Below are 16,841 nucleotides of genomic sequence, written 5' to 3' on the forward strand. Positions count from 1 at the left end.
TTTACCCTCTTAAATGATATGATGAACAAGGCTAAGAAAAAAATTGTCCCGTGGAAAATGTAAGAGGGCTATGAAGGAAAATTTTTTATTCAGAAACATTATAAGGCAAAAGAGACCAAATTAAATATCATAGTCGTTGAAACGAACTTTTGAGCGCCTAGAGGTTCATGGGTTCCAATTCAACCCATCAATCTTCCCAAAGAGGCACAAGCCTGCCCAAATTTCACTTTTATAAACACCTTTTGTCTCTAGAAGCACAGCTCTGTTCTACTTCATTTGCCACGTAGTCTCGATCTTAAAGGACAAAAATCCCGAGTTCCGCTGCTAGGTGACAAATCTTAGCATGACGACAGAATTACATATACTACGGATGGGAGAATCTGACACTATCCCTATCAGAAGGTCTGACAATGACGTCCACCTTCTACAGCTACTCTGGTTCCGTGTTCTGCAGGAAAGTTATTAACGACTAAAGCAGCACTAACCACGAACCATCCGGAAAAGTTCATAAAGGAGCTGCCTACCATACCTATATGCCGATTCCAAATAGGTAAACAGGCCATACCTCCTCACCTCTCTACTGGCTAGATAGAACATAGGTAGATATATGACTGGGCAGCATTGAAGTCAGAAAAAATGATAAAAAGGAATAGGCTTACGATCCTGCCCCATGGAACTACCATAAACTCCGTCCTTTGTTTTGTGACTGCTTTTGAGCTAGTGTCCCTACAACTTCAGGAGGAACACGGACGATGGTCAGCACATTCCTCCTTCCCCCAACACGGTTTCCAAACAGGGCAAAATTCCAAATCCATTGGAATTGCCAAGAGGGATTAGTAACATTGTAGACAAATATCCTCTCGACTGCACATAGAAATTCGATGACTGGAATGGTTGGCTCTGAGGTGGGTTTCTCACGCCACCGACTACTTTGTGATGGTAGGCGCTAGAGGTTGACCAAGAGGAAGGCCGGCATTGACACTGTTAGTTGGATGGGGGCTAGGCGATGCTTTGGTTATTTATCTAACACTTCACTTAAGTTACGTGGATGCTAAGGCGCCGCCACTTTATTCTCGCTGGATGGATTGGCCTCCAGTCCATGCCAGAAGTCCCCCCATCACAGCCCTTCTGTATGTTTACAATACATATGCTGCCCTAGTACTATGTCTACTTTCGATTTCAGGGAAGGCTTATAGAGCTATAATTTTCTGCTACTTAAATACCGGAGTACATAACAAAATTAGGAATTTGTTTGGAAATTAAATCTTTATTATAGGTAAAGGAGATAAATAAGTTTACTTTTGTGGAGTAAATCAGCTGTGCATACGAAATAACCCAAAAACGTTCGGCTCGATATTAAGTTTAGCATTGCCTCACATGAACTTTGTAAAATGTCATTGTGGTATCTCCCTTAGCAAATTTTGTTTAGTGGTGTAATTAAATTTTTGTTTATCCACGTTGGCATGTAATTACCGAAAACTGAAGATGAATTATGCCAAAGATTAGATTCAGCCTAACTGTTGAGACTAGACGCTTTAACTGCTTGATTCTAATGCATAATACCTACCTCGCACGCATTAAACAGGCCCAAATTATTCATACTAGGCAGTGGCCACCACTCTAACATCAGGGAATTGATGAAATCGAGAATCGTGTTCTCGTAGCCTGTTAAGTATATTGCAAGATCATACCTGTTTTCGGACAAAGAACCTTATGACGGTTGACCAACTTATGAAAGGTATGAAAGGTTCAATGAATGGCAGATGGACTTTTTGGGAGTTCACATTCAGTGCTAATTGTTTGAGCCAAGTAAATGTCAGCCTAACGAAAGAACTAGTGGACCATAACTATTTGGTTTTAAACTGCTTTGAAGACAAGATCAGATTTAACAGAGCACTGCATGACGACCCAAGTGTTCGCTGAGGTCATAGCAACTCAGAGTAGATGGCATGGTCGGAAAATCTCCCCAAATCAACTGGAATATGGAAAGCGAAAATCTGCGCTCTCCTATGGCTTAATTTGCAGTCAAATGCATTCTAAAGCCATTCAGTTATTCAAAAATATTCCTAGCCATTACTTTAATCAAAAGCATTCCTGTTTGAACGTGCAACACAAACTCCTGCTTATGCATATCAGGTCTGTGACGAATATAAAAGTGGGACCAATCTTAGAGTTGCATGAGTATTTATTGTGATAGAATGGCTTCAGTCACTACCCATTGTTAAAAGTGTATATTTAATCTATTTGTTACTATAATCTGCGGTAAGTTTCGTTTCAGCGCTCTCCTCCCATGGTCCCAGCCCAAATGTGTTACCGAGATTATTGTTTATTCAAAGTCATCCACACATTTGAGTGTTGCTTAACGTCTGCTCTATAAATGCCAAAAAACTTGGGAGAAATGGCATAATGTCTAAGGTTTCCTTCTGATAAACCAAAAACATTCCGATCTCTGTATTTACAAATATTCCACAGACACATCTTTAATGGTAAAAATCGACATAAATGTTGAGACACATTTTTTGGTTCAAATACGTTACTTTCAATTCGAACAGACCTTTGTGCTTGAGTTCGATTTGTTTAAGCCCTCTATTATTAATGCCTCTCCCTTCCTTAATTGGTCGTGATATTGCATCCTCCTGTCGCGCCTGATTAGGAGCTTGACATGGTGAGCTGCCTTTTGTGTTTCTTAGCTCAGCCCTAAATTCAACAGGAATACATCTATTCGGTCCTAATGGGACACACCGTATGATGGGAAATACACCACTGCATAGCAAGCGACGCCTTTCCGGTGATCTTGACGCGAACTGTCTTGAAAACACACCTCCTCATATTTCTATGGATATTCCCAACAAGCGTCCCACCTTATCCGAACAAGAGGTATTTTTTCCAGCACTTTATGCCTTTGTGATTTACATTTTCTGAACCTATTACTATTATCAGGGATTTCCCCGCTCTGCTCCTATTGGGAGTAACTTCGATAATCGGGACGTGGACAATATGGCCTGGATGCTCCATGGAGCTAGCCTTCATGAACATGGCTCCCCCATTAAGTCTATCTCTATCCTTCCTGGACCTTCTGCGCGTCCAGTCTCCTTCCCCTTGCCATCTTCCTCTCAGGACCTGCCTCCAGGCAACCACACTTCCGGTGATTCAAGAGTGCTGAGCTCAAACGTTGGAAACGGTGGTATCGACTTGTCTACCGACGTCGAAATGACCCCTACTGCTCCTCAAAAACATCTTCCCACTGTCTTTCGTTGGAATGGTGGCGGACACGAAATTTATGTCAGTGGTACTTTTGACAACTGGCAAAAGAAAATACCAATGGCTCGGCGGTGAGTGGATCCTGTTTATTTTACATTTAGCTCATTTTAATCTTCGGAGTTTCGGTTATATGTTTGGTAAATTTTGTTTGAAAGTGTTGTTTGTCCAGTTGGGATATCTCCCTGAGTGATTGTTTAGTTTCCCGTGGTTTGCTGTCATTTCATGTCTTGCGGTGGTTAAATTTTTCTTTAGTGGTTCTTTAATTTTGATACTGGACGTATTTTTAAGAGGCACAGATTCGTTATTTTCACTCGCTGAAGTATTTTGTGAATTTCCTAGCACTTTTAAGTATTAACAGTGAGTTGCATCATACCTAGTCTTGCCGCCTGCATCTGTAAAATCCGGGATTTCTTTTTTATAGTTTGCCGAATGATTTCTTCCTGCTTTTTCAATTTTCTTGATATAATCATAGGCGTAGCAACCTTCAGACAATTGCTCTTTGGTTGTATTTCTTCATAGTTGTCACATTGTCCTCAACATTTTGTGTAACTGTCGTGCCTTTTCAAGCTTTAGTTCCTTCATCAGTATCATTTCAAAAATGGTAGTTGGCTTTTACATGGTAGAGAACCTTGTAGATAACCCTATAAGGCTCTGTCTCATACCGCATGCACACATAATTAATGCGAATATCACATTAAAGGGTCTGCTGAAGCGCAGAACGTATTTCCATTCCTTGGAGTATGCAGTGACTGAAAGGGGATTATGTCATCTCTTCTTATTCGTACTGTGACTTCTTAAAACTGCCGATTTTGTAGTTTGTGATCTATCCTTACCTTTCGCTCAATAGTTCCGCGTTCTCTTAACACTTCTCCCGGAACAATCGACCACTACAGACTAGACATTTTTAATGTAATTACTCTCAAACCAATACCATTCTATATCTGTTCTCTTGCCACTTTACGCTCATTTAATCTATTCGTGATACTATTCAGTAAAATTGATTGTCATAAACTGATAAAATGCACATGTTCCACGTATATCGCTGGTAGTGGGTACGTTAATATTTCATGTCATCAGCGTGACAAAGCTTTCCCTTTGTTGTCAGTATCGCTCCTAAGGTCACGGTAGACCTTTCTGGAATGCTCTATCACACGCCGTACACGCGCACGTGCACTCTATAGTCACCCAACCTCCGAGACTTGGAAGTTTTGGCTGGTGGGATTGGAGATGGTCAGTTTAAACTGCTCGGAGGGGTCAATGCTCAAGTGCGGCACTTAATTAAGGACATTGTTCGCCACCGCTATCGTTGTTTACCGTGCACCAACCCATTACAATCTACTACTGAGAATGCGTCCCTAAAGATTGATTTTTAATCCTACCATTTCATGTTGTCTAGTGCAGTTTTGCGGCCACTTGTAAGCCCAGTATACCTGTCAAGCTCCACGATTTGTTGCCTACGTGGTGGAACATTTGCGTTATTGTGAAAACAGTAAATCGTTTACACGGCTTTCCGGTAGAAAAAAAATCAGCCGGCTGCTTAGTTTTTGTTTCTGTTGGCAGGAAATCTGGCCATGTGGTGATTGTAGACTGTCCGCCCGGCAGGCACGAGTACAAATTCTTCATCGATGGTGCCTGGTATCATGATCCCACTAAGGTTAGTTCTCAAGTGCTATAAACTTTCTTGTAAAAAGCAAAGGAACCCTACTATCCACTTTCACTCTTCTGCTACTGCAAAATTTGCATAATTAAGCTAGCTTATTCAAATCGGGGCACGGGTTATGCAAAATGCCTGCAAGGGGCGGGAGATAGAGGAGTTTACGGGTGTAATCCCTTCCCCGCCTTCTGCTGTCATCGTTGTAGTGCATGTAAGAGCAAGGTGGGGTATGTCAATTTTTTGCACTTTTGCACAACAGGAATGTCCTTTTTCCTGGATTCGTGGAAAGTGTAATTACACTCCTTTTCTTTACTTGTTTGGACGTGTAGAACCATTTTAAGTGTATTCGTACCTTATTACCACACGCGCTACCAGGGCTTTAAAAGATTAACCACCGAGCTGTCGAGCTGATCATTTCAAACGTTGGTTAACACTGGAAAAAATGCAATTACTCTTGCATCCAGAACACCCTACATCTATTTTACCTCTGTTTTGAACTCAACCGACCAGCTTGCGATAAAATTTGGCGCAATCAGCTATTATAAACTGGGGCGTCGCATATATGTGACGCTGGAAGCGCCATGGTGAAGCGTGTATGGCTCCTGTTACGATAGGGCAGGAGATGCGAGTACGGGTACCCGGCTAGATCTTCACAGTTCACGTTCAACAAGTGTGTCTGCCTCCCCGTTTTGCGCGCAGGCTTACACACATGCATACATCCGCATGAAAGCCGTCAGTGTGTTTACAGTGCTGGTGTCTGACGTTAGGCCTTGGTTTTGGCGTGCACCAGTTTCCGGTCGGAGGTCTTGGCTGTAACAAACTGTCTCGTAAAATATTCTATCCCGTCCACCGCCTGTTCGGTAACCTTTGGTTGTAATGACTAAATGATTGAACTCTTTTTCATCTGGGGCCTTTTCTAGGAAGTATGTAGCCGATCTGTGAAATCAAAACAGTGATTTGGATTTGACATTGATGGTTGCTTAGCGAACATCATCATCAAGAAATATGTATGAATAAGTTATTTTGAAATGAAAGCATAATTTATAGTCATTCATACTTCATTTCACCAATCCTATCTACTCGGATCAAGCCTCTACCGGAATTAAGCATCCCCAGGCTTGTGAATGCATCATTTCTAAGCCTAAGTACTGGGGTCAGATTTACACTGCTATTTCTTATCTGCCATTAAAAAAAAGTTATTTGCACAATCTTATTCGGTCTAAACGCATATGTGGTTGCAACTAGCTGTTCTGTCAGATAATCCAAATGTTTCATGATAATGCCTTTAGTCTAGCTGTTCTTAATTTACCCAAATGCCAAGTAATCCATTCCTGTTTTTCTTTCAGCAGTTAAATGAATTATTCTAGCTCAGTTTTGTCATTCTGTTTCGATACGTTCTTCGCTACTAGGGGCTCTAGCCTTAGGCAACGATAATTACTCATCTAGAATTTCCACCTAAATGAATGCTTGTTCTTTTTTACCTCTGGGAACTTGTGACCATTGTTTTTTGTGAATAAATTATACCCGGACTTTGATATAAGGGCTACATTTCTAGGAGCAGGAACATGGTTCATTGAGCTAATGTATTGCTATAATCTTCACATTCCTGCTTAGATAAATTTCGGCCTCGGATTTTTTGACTACCTTGGCTGATTTGAGTCTACCTGCGTAAAGGATCCAACTTAATGTTGACTTATAGCTGAAAATTTTCCGCAATCTTTTCCAGGTTGAACAGTACTACATTTGGAATAAGCAAAAGCGATCATTCTGGGCTGGAGACAAAATTGCTGGTTAAGGAGCCAACTTTAAGCGGTGCTGTCTAGCCACCTAGACCTTTTACCTCATGAAGCCAATGGCTCCATTGTTTTCGTGAGTAGCTCAGTTCTGAATTTCAGTGACGTGAGCAGATCGCTGAATTTTTGGTTTCCACGCTCGAACCCTCAAAGCATCATGGATTCCTTTGTGTTCGAAAACTTCCCACCTTTTAATGGCGGCAACAACCAAACCATGCCTCTACCCATATCAGGAGCCACAGCCAACTTGCGCGTAGTGAAGTGCCACCCTCATGTTTTGACTCTTTAGCCAATGGTGGATAACGAGTATGGGACAAGGAATAATGTGGTGGAGGTGAAGGAATCCGACTTCAACTTCCTCAATGCTTTGGAACAAGACATCGCTAATAGCAAACACAAAGCAGATTCAACCGGAGCCGGCTCTGATGTAAGTCCTTTCATCCTTACTTGATCTTGGCCTTTAAATGTGAGGCATTCGCCTTTACCGATTGACTTGCTAGCTGCGAGTGGAAAGAACCCCCGATGTGATAAGCTTAGTGCTGGATTCACAGTACCAGCCGATTTGACATTTTCTAAACTTTAAAAGGTAATAACGAAAAATACACAACGTTATGAACTTGACCTGACAAATAATCCGAATATGTTTGCTTTTTTGGTGAAATCACATCTCAGTTAGTGGATGCAAAGTTATCTGTCTAGGGGTTAGCCACAGCACAATGGAGATGTTTATGTGTTGCATCTAGATAGCTTAAATGCGCTACGCCGATGCAACGTGAAGCGGATCGCGTGACCTTAGCTTTTTTCATTGCTGTTGCTTTGTGGATTGCGTTGACATTGGCGTGCGTCTTGCATCACAAATTTCTAAGCACGTGAATTGCCTGCAACAGCGGTGTAATAAGTCTTTGGTAAATCTGGTGCAGAAAAATTTTCATGCATTTGTAGGATTGCACATATTTGAGAGGAAAGTGCACACTTGTTGTAGGTATCTACAATGATATATTGGGAATTTGGGTGCAACGATTCTTTGTTTGCATCACCTATTTTCCCTCTTTAGTAATCATGAGTAAATTTAGAGGGAGTGAACTGTGGAAATTGCCCCGAGAATAGATGTAAAGTGCAGCCGGATGATGGTGATGCATCCTCTCAACTTTGACCCTGCGACTGCGATAAACATTTCCTGCCACAGCTAGATACGCTGATTGATGCTCCAAGACAAAGTAACCGACCTATCTCTATGCATCTGTTTTCAACGCATCATCATCCGTAGCATTATATTACTCAATCCTACCGTAGGTAGCAGTACTCTCGACTGACAGTAGCTTTGCTTGTTGACATTTTATTCCACCTATTTTCATGATGGAATTATGCGCTAAAGTATTTCGCTTTAGGAAGTAGTGATGAGATGCCTTCATATTTACTAGCCTAATCGCTTTACTTTAGAGGGGGCCCTATGCTATGTCGTTTGATTTGCCCCACATTAGCGGATTTAAATCCCCTCGGCTTGTATTTGAACTCCAATGGCAAGCGAAAGGGCACATGCATGTCACTGGGTCATTAAGGTCACCCCTCATCGTTGTTGTTGTTGCTGCTGTTTTTATAGTCGCATAAGCACAGACACAAACACGAAAGCTGGTAATGCAGGCGTCTTCCCGTCCCCTACCTGACTTGCCTCTCGCTATGCTGCAGTCACGTACGCTGCCTTTTTGCAACGCATCTCCCAAAAGGTAAGGAGGTGAGGAGAAATAACAACGCACTTGGCCCTCACCCTTGGTAAACCCCCGCCTATCCTCTATCTTGGCTCGTTGTTTTTTGCCCTTATTTCTTGTCCCACGTTAGATATCCACATGATCGACAATTGGCGCATTCGTGAGGATTCATCTAGTTTTCGCAATGCCGAATTCCCACCTCGGTTGATTTGACCACAAATGTAGTCTTATGTATCCCTTGGAGTAGAGCTTTAGGAGGAAGAAAAAAGAAGGGGGAAATCTGTCTGGCAATTAAATTCAGCCCAGAGGCAAGTTCCTTTCTGACTGAAATACTGCCTTCGTCTCACAGTTCGGAAAGCTGAATCACAGTCTTCACCTATCAGATTTTGTAATTGCAACCTCGCGTAGTGATTCATTTCGAGGTGATATTAATTATAAGGTAACCAAGTAAGCTGAAATAATCATCGCTGTTGCAATCCATCAACCCTCCCTGATGAGGCACAAGCCTAGCCCAAATTCTTCATTCATAAAACACGTTTCGTCTCCAAAAAGTCCATGAGAGCCTCGCACTACCCACCTCAATGGCCCTCTCTATCTCACTTCCACTTCCCATCCAAATGTCTATTCTACTCCATTTTCCACCTGATCATGTCCTATCCTAACGCAAATACTAAGTTGTATCCACTACTTGGAGCATAGAGTCGCAAGAGGTCATGACGGAAATCTTCTTACGGCTAATTCTTGATGCTATGGGACATAAAAATAAAGAGTATGGAGCATCAATTCTCGCGTTGTCCTATAAGTGTAAAAGTGAGCTTTTCGTCTGACCGAGATACTAGTCTTTACTGCCTCCCCTGAAGAAGTTATACTTGTACACCGAGGTGCATCGTACTGTATTGAGTGGATACACCATAGTCATGATTGTCTTGCCTCCATCAAGTTGTCAACTCCGTCTGCAGTCTGCTCCGGACGAACTCAAACCCACACACAAGGCAGGCCTAGTCTTATGGCCATTGACTTTTGGTAGTTTTGGAACCAGTTTAAACTTCTTTTGTGTAATGGGCAAGTATGCAATCATACTCTTAATTTGTGAGCAATTTTTAATGGAGATTCAAAATTAAGGGAAAGGTGGCGAACGCATTTTCTAGTGCTCTGCCTGTGGTCTATTTTCGCGTATAACCAGTAGTACGAACTGAACAAGTCTGCTATTTGCACAATGTTATTGCGGAGCTTTGGACACATGTCTTCCCACCCATAGTCTCAATCTCCTACACTCACATGTTTCCATTGTCAGTTCCAGCACCCCCGATAGCGTAGACGTCAGCAAGGCTTTAGCCTTGGAAGTGTGGACATGGTGGTGGTGAGCTAGTGATAGTTTAAGCCCTAATCAGAAGAATTAGGTGGCCAGATGTTTTTCGTGGGCATAAGTCAACATGGAGATTATCAGACAGCCGTTCTAGAATCGTACAGGCTATGGGATGAGATAGGACCTTATTTACACACGCTTTTTTTCTATTTAGAGATACATACTTGATAAATGCGTTGCCAATGTTGTTTATTGCAGTGAGTTGACTTGATGTTTCAGATTCGCTGAAAGTGCCGCATTTTCAGGTAGCTATTGTTTTCTTATATCATGATTTGTGATACGAAAAAACTTATGACATGTGATACGTGAGGTGACAGCCATATGCAGCCAAGGCGATTACAACAGAGGTCACCATATGTCCTGATATCATCAGTTTTGGTGATCTTGAGGCTTTCGGTGTTAGGACTGAAAGGCTTAATGTGTTAGGTGAGCGTTGTGCTTTGAAAACTGAGTGTGCAACAAGCGCGGGTTGTGGCATCAGGAAATGCTCTAGCAGATGATGTTAGGTTCTGGTGAGGTGTATGTTGTGACCAGAGGGTGAAGGGAGGAGGGCAGGAGGATTCCTTGTATTTCCAATCAGCGTATCTCCAGACTTGGAAGAAACAAGCAGGTAGTTGTTATTGGGATGATTGCACTGTAGTGTAGTGTTCACACTGGCGTCGAATGAGATGTGGTACATGCTGGTTTTGCATAGGCCATCTTTCAGTCAATGGAATTCACGAAGGTAAGTTGAATGTTTCAAGTCTCAATGATTGAAGATTAAGTGATGCAGAGGGAAGTGGGGAGGTGATGGATTACGTTGGTTCAATTGGATTGTGGAACACGGGGGTACCAGTAAGCTGTAGCGTGTGATGAGGCTGAGAAAATCTCCTCCATAAATATGGAGATATCCTGGAGAAGCGTTAAAGTGCACGATGAAGTGCTCGCCGGCTGCGGCATTGAGATGAGCATGCGTACTGATGTAGTTGTGTTGGGGCTAGGTTTGAAGTTTTAACGATGGCATGGGCGAAAGTATAGAACTGAAGTAGAGGTTGTAGTTAGACCCGAAATAGTTGGGGGGGGGGGGGGGTGAAGCATGGTCTTGTTGGCGTGGGGCGATGGACGAAAGGTCTGACCGATGTGTGGGCACTGGAATGAGATATGAGTAGTAATTTGTGGAGGTTGAGGAGCGTATATTGGCTTACAGACGCAGATTTGGACTGTAGTAGTGAAAGTTGTTTGTCAGAATGGAGGCGCAAATCCCTTGAAATGTATACTGTGAATGTCTTCGACATACCTCTACTGAAGTGGACAGTTAGTAGGACCGGAATGAGGTGAGGTGGACTTGTTTCAATTTGCCCTTGGAGAGTTGAGGTGCATTGGTAATAGTTGTGCATTCCATATGCGGTAGATATAGTGGAAGTGTTGATTGAAAATGCAGTAAGATCTTGTCTTCTCTTGTATTGTCCCGTTTCGTCTTCTCAATATACTCACTTTCTCTTGTGCACGGAGTTTCACGATTAGCAGTGTGGAATTTGAAGGCGGTAAAGTGATGTGTTGATATTTGTAATTGCAGAGTCGAAGCCACTGGTTAAGGTTGGGAAGGAGTAGATGCGTTTGAAACGCGAAGGAATAGGGAAAATTTGTATTTTTATCATGTTTTTCTCAATGGTCGCCTAGTAGATTCAGCTGTCGACTATGGAGGATGGACTGTTCATTATAGGTCGCACGTCTGTTTTAAGTTGATAACAGAATAAAGCGCTCGACCAAAGGAACATGCTTTTACTGTTGTCAGCATTATTGTCTTTTGAGGGGAGCAAGATGGAAGATGAATTGGGTGAGAATTGTACAATGCAAGGGGCAGGCTCTAAATTTCCCCATCAGTAGTGTGTATGCTACGTGTTTGTGTCCTGTAGACGGAGAGTCGAACACCACCGGGAGAGTACGGACGATTCATCCCGGAGTCACCGAGGGATATATATGTGCAACGCGACTTCGCGTACCCACACAAGTCGCACCAAGCTCCGCCTGCACCGGGGGTTGGCTCCATCACGCAACCACCTCTTTTGCCTCCTCAACTCCTTCAGGTTTGTCTCTCTCTCTCTCTCTCCCTTTCCACCTCCTTCCATCCCTCTCCTATTTTCAATTGTGTTTGTTTTGCTCTACAAACTTGAAAATATGTGCAACTGAGTGAGGCAACCGGCGTAACCACATGATGGTAGTCATTTGACATGCTGAGGTCAGTCTCCTCATATAGTCAAGGTCGTACAACGCCTAGGTAAAACGCATGAATGCATGTGAAATCGTTGAGTTGCTCTTTTGAAGTTGAAACGTGCATCCCAAGTATCCTTACAGGTGGTGGGTACATTATCAAAAGAAGCTGACAGCTGTCTCGTGTCACTGTTAACAACGCTGTCATGTGTGATAGTTTGGCTTAGGTTGACGTAAGCGGTAAATCTGATATAAGAGGGAAGTCCTGGACTTAATTTAATAGCTACTAATGCACTTCTGATTATGTGGCGGCTGTCATATGCAGTAGAACTATGGCTTATTGAATGCATCTTGGAGGCGGGTAGCTCGTGTCTTCGTACTCCTGATGGTGGTGCTTCCTGGGAGTTCGTCTGATTGTGCATGGAGAAGACTTGAGGTGGTATCAGACAGCCGCTTACTGTCCCTCTGAGCTTCCGCTTTTATGCATACATTGCAAATGTTAGACAGGACTTTGTATTTCCATCTAACACTTAGATTGTTAAGTCCACTATCTTGGTCGTGGTTGCATGTCGCCGTGAGATTGCCTGCTTCACTGTTCTCGGCCTTGTGCAACAAGGATTTGTTGCCCAACTTTGTCATGTGATGGGGCTACTCCTACATCGAGGTTATTGAAAGTGCACCAGTGCACTTGTACCAGCTTCTTGGGATGTGTTGGCTGATTTCCATCGCCATGATGTTTCGTTACAAAGGCGCCTAGATGGAAGTATTGATGTGGTTTTCGAAACCTGTGCCCACGTTAATATGGTAATGCGTGAATCGCTGAATCAATAGTCTGTGTGAGATGTGTTCCAATGAGTAGCTTCATTGTCCTCGATTCTACTTTCCATTGCCCCCACTGTCCCTTTCAATAATCCACAACTTGCATTTTCTCCACTTCATTGCGCATTTATTCAATTTAAGCGCCATATGAAAAGCTAGTTGGACAGATTTTGTACACAATTTTCTCCCCTTCTACGTGTCTCAGGGATTCAGGTTCAGGCCTAAGTTGTCAAATGAACTACAGTCCACTGTTATGTCAAGAAGTGTACTTTCGTTGTACTGGCCTTGCATTTTTTATTGTCTGACCAACAGGGAAGTTAATGGGACTAGATTGGGTAGCTGAGTCGATATCAACCGGATTTAAAGCCACTTTATGTGTAGGATGGATTGGAATTTGCAGTCGTCCCTTCTACCGTGTCTACAGGCTTGATTTGTTGTGATATCTACTTGGACGACCAAAAGGTAGATGTGGTTGGCGGTGTGCTCCACCTTAATGCATTGACTTGTAACCTGTTTGGATGCATAAACTGCGTGCGAATGTGTACACACACACATTGCGGGGTACAAGTAAAAGTCTGTAGGTCAAGCATCGGTGCGGCGACCCTGTTTGCAGCCCAACTATTCCCGTGTTATTGTGCGGCCTTATTGGATGGTGTGGGTTAAGGACGTGTTTTGAAGTTATTTGCCTCACGAGCTCAAAGTGATTATAACACGTGAAATGAGCGTGTCCCTTGGAAAATGTGAGGTAGGAGAGGGTACTGCGCAAAATCAAGTGGTTTAACAAAACGCGATTGTGGCGGTGAATCACTGGAAGGCAGATGAATTGGATTCATGAAGATCCTGTATTCCTCGTAATGGTGAAAAAATGGATATCCCAATTGACTGGAGTAACTGGAGGTTAACGTAGAAGGCGACGTCCGTAATTTATAAGGTGAATACCGAGACAAATTGTTGGGGCCTGGGGCACCTACGAAGTGGTGGGATCTATTAGGTCAGTTGGTATGGTGAATAGTGGCATGGACAAGGTGTAGCCGGTGGCGATGTCGTTGAAGGCATAGCGTTGTTTTGAGTACCTACCTTTTATAAGACCTACTGTATAGAAGGAACACTTTGCTGGCTGACTGGTTAGCTGTCCTGCAGTGGGAAATTGTTTTGTGTGTTGGGATTTCCTTTAAGGGACTGAGCATATCACTGGCTATTGTGCAAAAAAACCACTCGCAACTGGCCGCACACTATGGAGCCACGTACCACCTCATCGCCACAAAAGTATTCCTTGCCTTGTGAATGTGAATGTCTAACGTGGAATAAGAAATAAGGGCAAAAAACAACGAGCCAAGATAGAGGATAGGCGGGGGTTTACCAAGGGTGAGGGCCAAGTGCGTTGTTATTTCTCCTCACCTCCTTACCTTTTGGGAGATGCGTTGCAAAAAGGCAGCGTACGTGACTGCAGCATAGCGAGAGGCAAGTCAGGTAGGGGACGGGAAGACGCCTGCATTACCAGCTTTCGTGTTTGTGTCTGTGCTTATGCGACTATAAAAACAGCAGCAACAACAACAACGATGAGGGGTGACCTTAATGACCCAGTGACATGCATGTGCCCTTTCGCTTGCCATTGGAGTTCAAATACAAGCCGAGGGGAATTAACTTTACATATGTAGTTTAGGCCATATGACAGCGGTTGGGCCAGTAAATGTGAAGGGTTCTCATCTCCAAGCGACTGCTTCAAGCGTATGGTCACATGGCAATTGTCGTGGAATAGACATATGAATGTGAGGTCAATGAGATGCATGGAGAAGCACCAATGGTTAGTCTCTTCTAGGCTTTCAGAGGCGAATTGTGTTTGATAGAACTGAAACTTCTGGCAATTTCTTGTCTTATTTAGGACCTGTTGATGGATTGTAATGTCATTTTATTTCCCTTTGGGTAGATTCTCACTTTTTGTCATCTTTTCAGCAGTAATGTTTGCTTGGTCTTCTTTTTTCCTGTCTCCTCAGGTTTTTTGAGAGTATTTTTTGCCTTAATTGTTTTCAATCTCAACTGCAGTATTTACTTTCCATCCGGCCTACTTTTCACCCAATCCTATTTCTCGCCTTACAGTTTAGGCCCACAGTTAACCTAAAAACTTGCCTTACCATTCTGAACCACTCGTGGGTCTGTTATTTATCCCCTTCTCCCCTCCTCCTCCCACCCCTCCTCTCAAGAATTCGCTTTGTCTATGCTCGATTAAGACGCAGATGCCTTTGACTAACTCCTTCTAATGCGGTTTGTACTTCCGGTTCTAGAATTCTTCGTCCGGTGGGTCTTGGAACAGACATACGTTTTAGCCAACATTGGTGGCAGGAGATGTGTATTGTCACTCATTGATTGGCAATACCGTAGTCTCGAGAAAGCCATTTTAGTTAAATAAATCCATAAAGAAACGTACTGGGATTAAATAGCCTCCCTTGGAATACAATGCTGCTTAACGGTGTTAAAAGTGTGTCCTCATCTCGTAGGGCTTTATCTGGCCACAAATCCAAACTTCGCTGCTAAAGCTATCTCACATGACTGGGTCAAATTTGACAGTTACATATAGTTGCTATTTGGGATGACCTTGGCGTGATCGAAGATAGTCAATTTGGTCATTCTCGGTTTCCTGCCTCTGGTGGAATGGTAGTTATTACGGGAGTAAGCTAAATCATTTCAACCATTCTATTGGCTGAAGCGGGTAGATGCTTAGTCTACCCTCCTTGGGACGATGCTAACGAATCCCCATCTATTTGGCTCTTGGATAAAATTGCATGCGAACTTCCACTCCAATTTACGAAGTGTTGGAAAAGCAAATGTAACGAAAATCTACCCCATGTCCATCCTCTGCTTTCCACGTGTCCTCGCAAATAAGGATTAAAATTACCAAGGAAGTTGGTGGAAGCTACCACCGCCAGTGGGACCTGGATTCGGAGTAACCTTTATTAATACTTTATGACCACTCAACATTTTTGACTCGCATAACATTGAAGACTTTTTATTGTCGTCTTTTCCATTACCTTTGGATATTTTTCACTCGTATTTCGTGGAGGTACTCGTTTACAGAATGTTATGATCTGATTTTGTAAGTTAGCTTTCCTGACCCTCTCATTCGCATATCCCTTCCCCTTATGAAGTTTCGGCGCTGCCTCCAGGATGATTGTCCCCCTACTAGAGTAGGACCATATGCCGCTGTCCGACTAGTCTCTGAAAATAAGCATGGAAGTAGCTTCGTTGTCAGCTTATTGAAGGACTGCGAAATTGGTGATATAGTGGACTGGAAAGGACACACCTCATATCATTACCACTCTTTCAAGATCATAACATAGGTCAAATCGATGACCTCTCATTCGATTTCCTCGCTGGAAAAAGTGGCTTGATGTGTGGCTTGCATTTGAAGGGCATCCTGAACAAGGACATTGGAGTGCACTGCGACCCAAACCTGCTACCGCCACCGAACCATGTGATGGTCAATCACCTCTACGCTCTATCCATCAAGGTGGGTGCAGTCCCGATCTTTTCTTTCATCTACTCTTTTCTTTGAACAGTATGTCTAAATACGTTATTACCATTATTTCTTTTTTAAGGATGGGGTTGTTGTACTGAGCGTAATTACACGCTACCGACAAAAATTTGTCTCCACTCTTTTCTACAAGCCCATAGACAACTGAAGCAACCGATGACGATGATGATGGTAATTGTGTCATCACTGTTCCTTTCTCCTCCTTATCACCTCTCACCCCGCCTTATCTCGTAGGCGCCTTTGCCCGCATTTTGACTCGGTTTGATTACTAATGGACGCACGTGGGATTATGCAGGCCTATGTATATACTTATGTGTGCACATATGAGTATATACAAATATACATATTTTGGAAGTACTACCTTCTCCATCTCGTCTTTCTGCTGGTAATTCATGATGATGGCGCTGGAGACTCGAGAAGCTGGAAGAATGGTGGCACATGGGGCATGGAGTGAGTTTAACGTCATCACCGTATAGGCCATAGCCCAGAAAGCTGGATCGGTACGCAAAAACCATGCAGCTTT

The 16,841-nt window shown here is 43.1% G+C and overlaps 1 protein-coding gene across 1 annotated transcript; it reads left to right on the top strand. All coding sequences in view use genetic code 11, as the record gives it.

Annotated features, from left to right (window-relative positions):
• Positions 1-2,748: 2,748 nt before the first annotated feature.
• EGR_03895 (5'-AMP-activated protein kinase subunit beta-1) lies at positions 2,749-16,466 on the top strand (the record flags this gene model as incomplete). The annotated part of the gene is made up of 7 exons (XM_024493144.1): positions 2,749-2,877; positions 2,941-3,332; positions 4,822-4,915; positions 6,998-7,135; positions 11,676-11,846; positions 16,196-16,294; positions 16,383-16,466. 7 exons carry the CDS (start codon positions 2,749-2,751, stop codon positions 16,464-16,466), a joined length of 1,107 nt encoding a protein of 368 aa, XP_024352416.1.
• Between the last annotated feature and the right edge of the window lie 375 nt (positions 16,467-16,841).

This window comes from Echinococcus granulosus (genome assembly GCF_000524195.1).
Source record: "Echinococcus granulosus chromosome Unknown EG_S00022, whole genome shotgun sequence".
NCBI lineage: Eukaryota > Metazoa > Platyhelminthes > Cestoda > Cyclophyllidea > Taeniidae > Echinococcus > Echinococcus granulosus.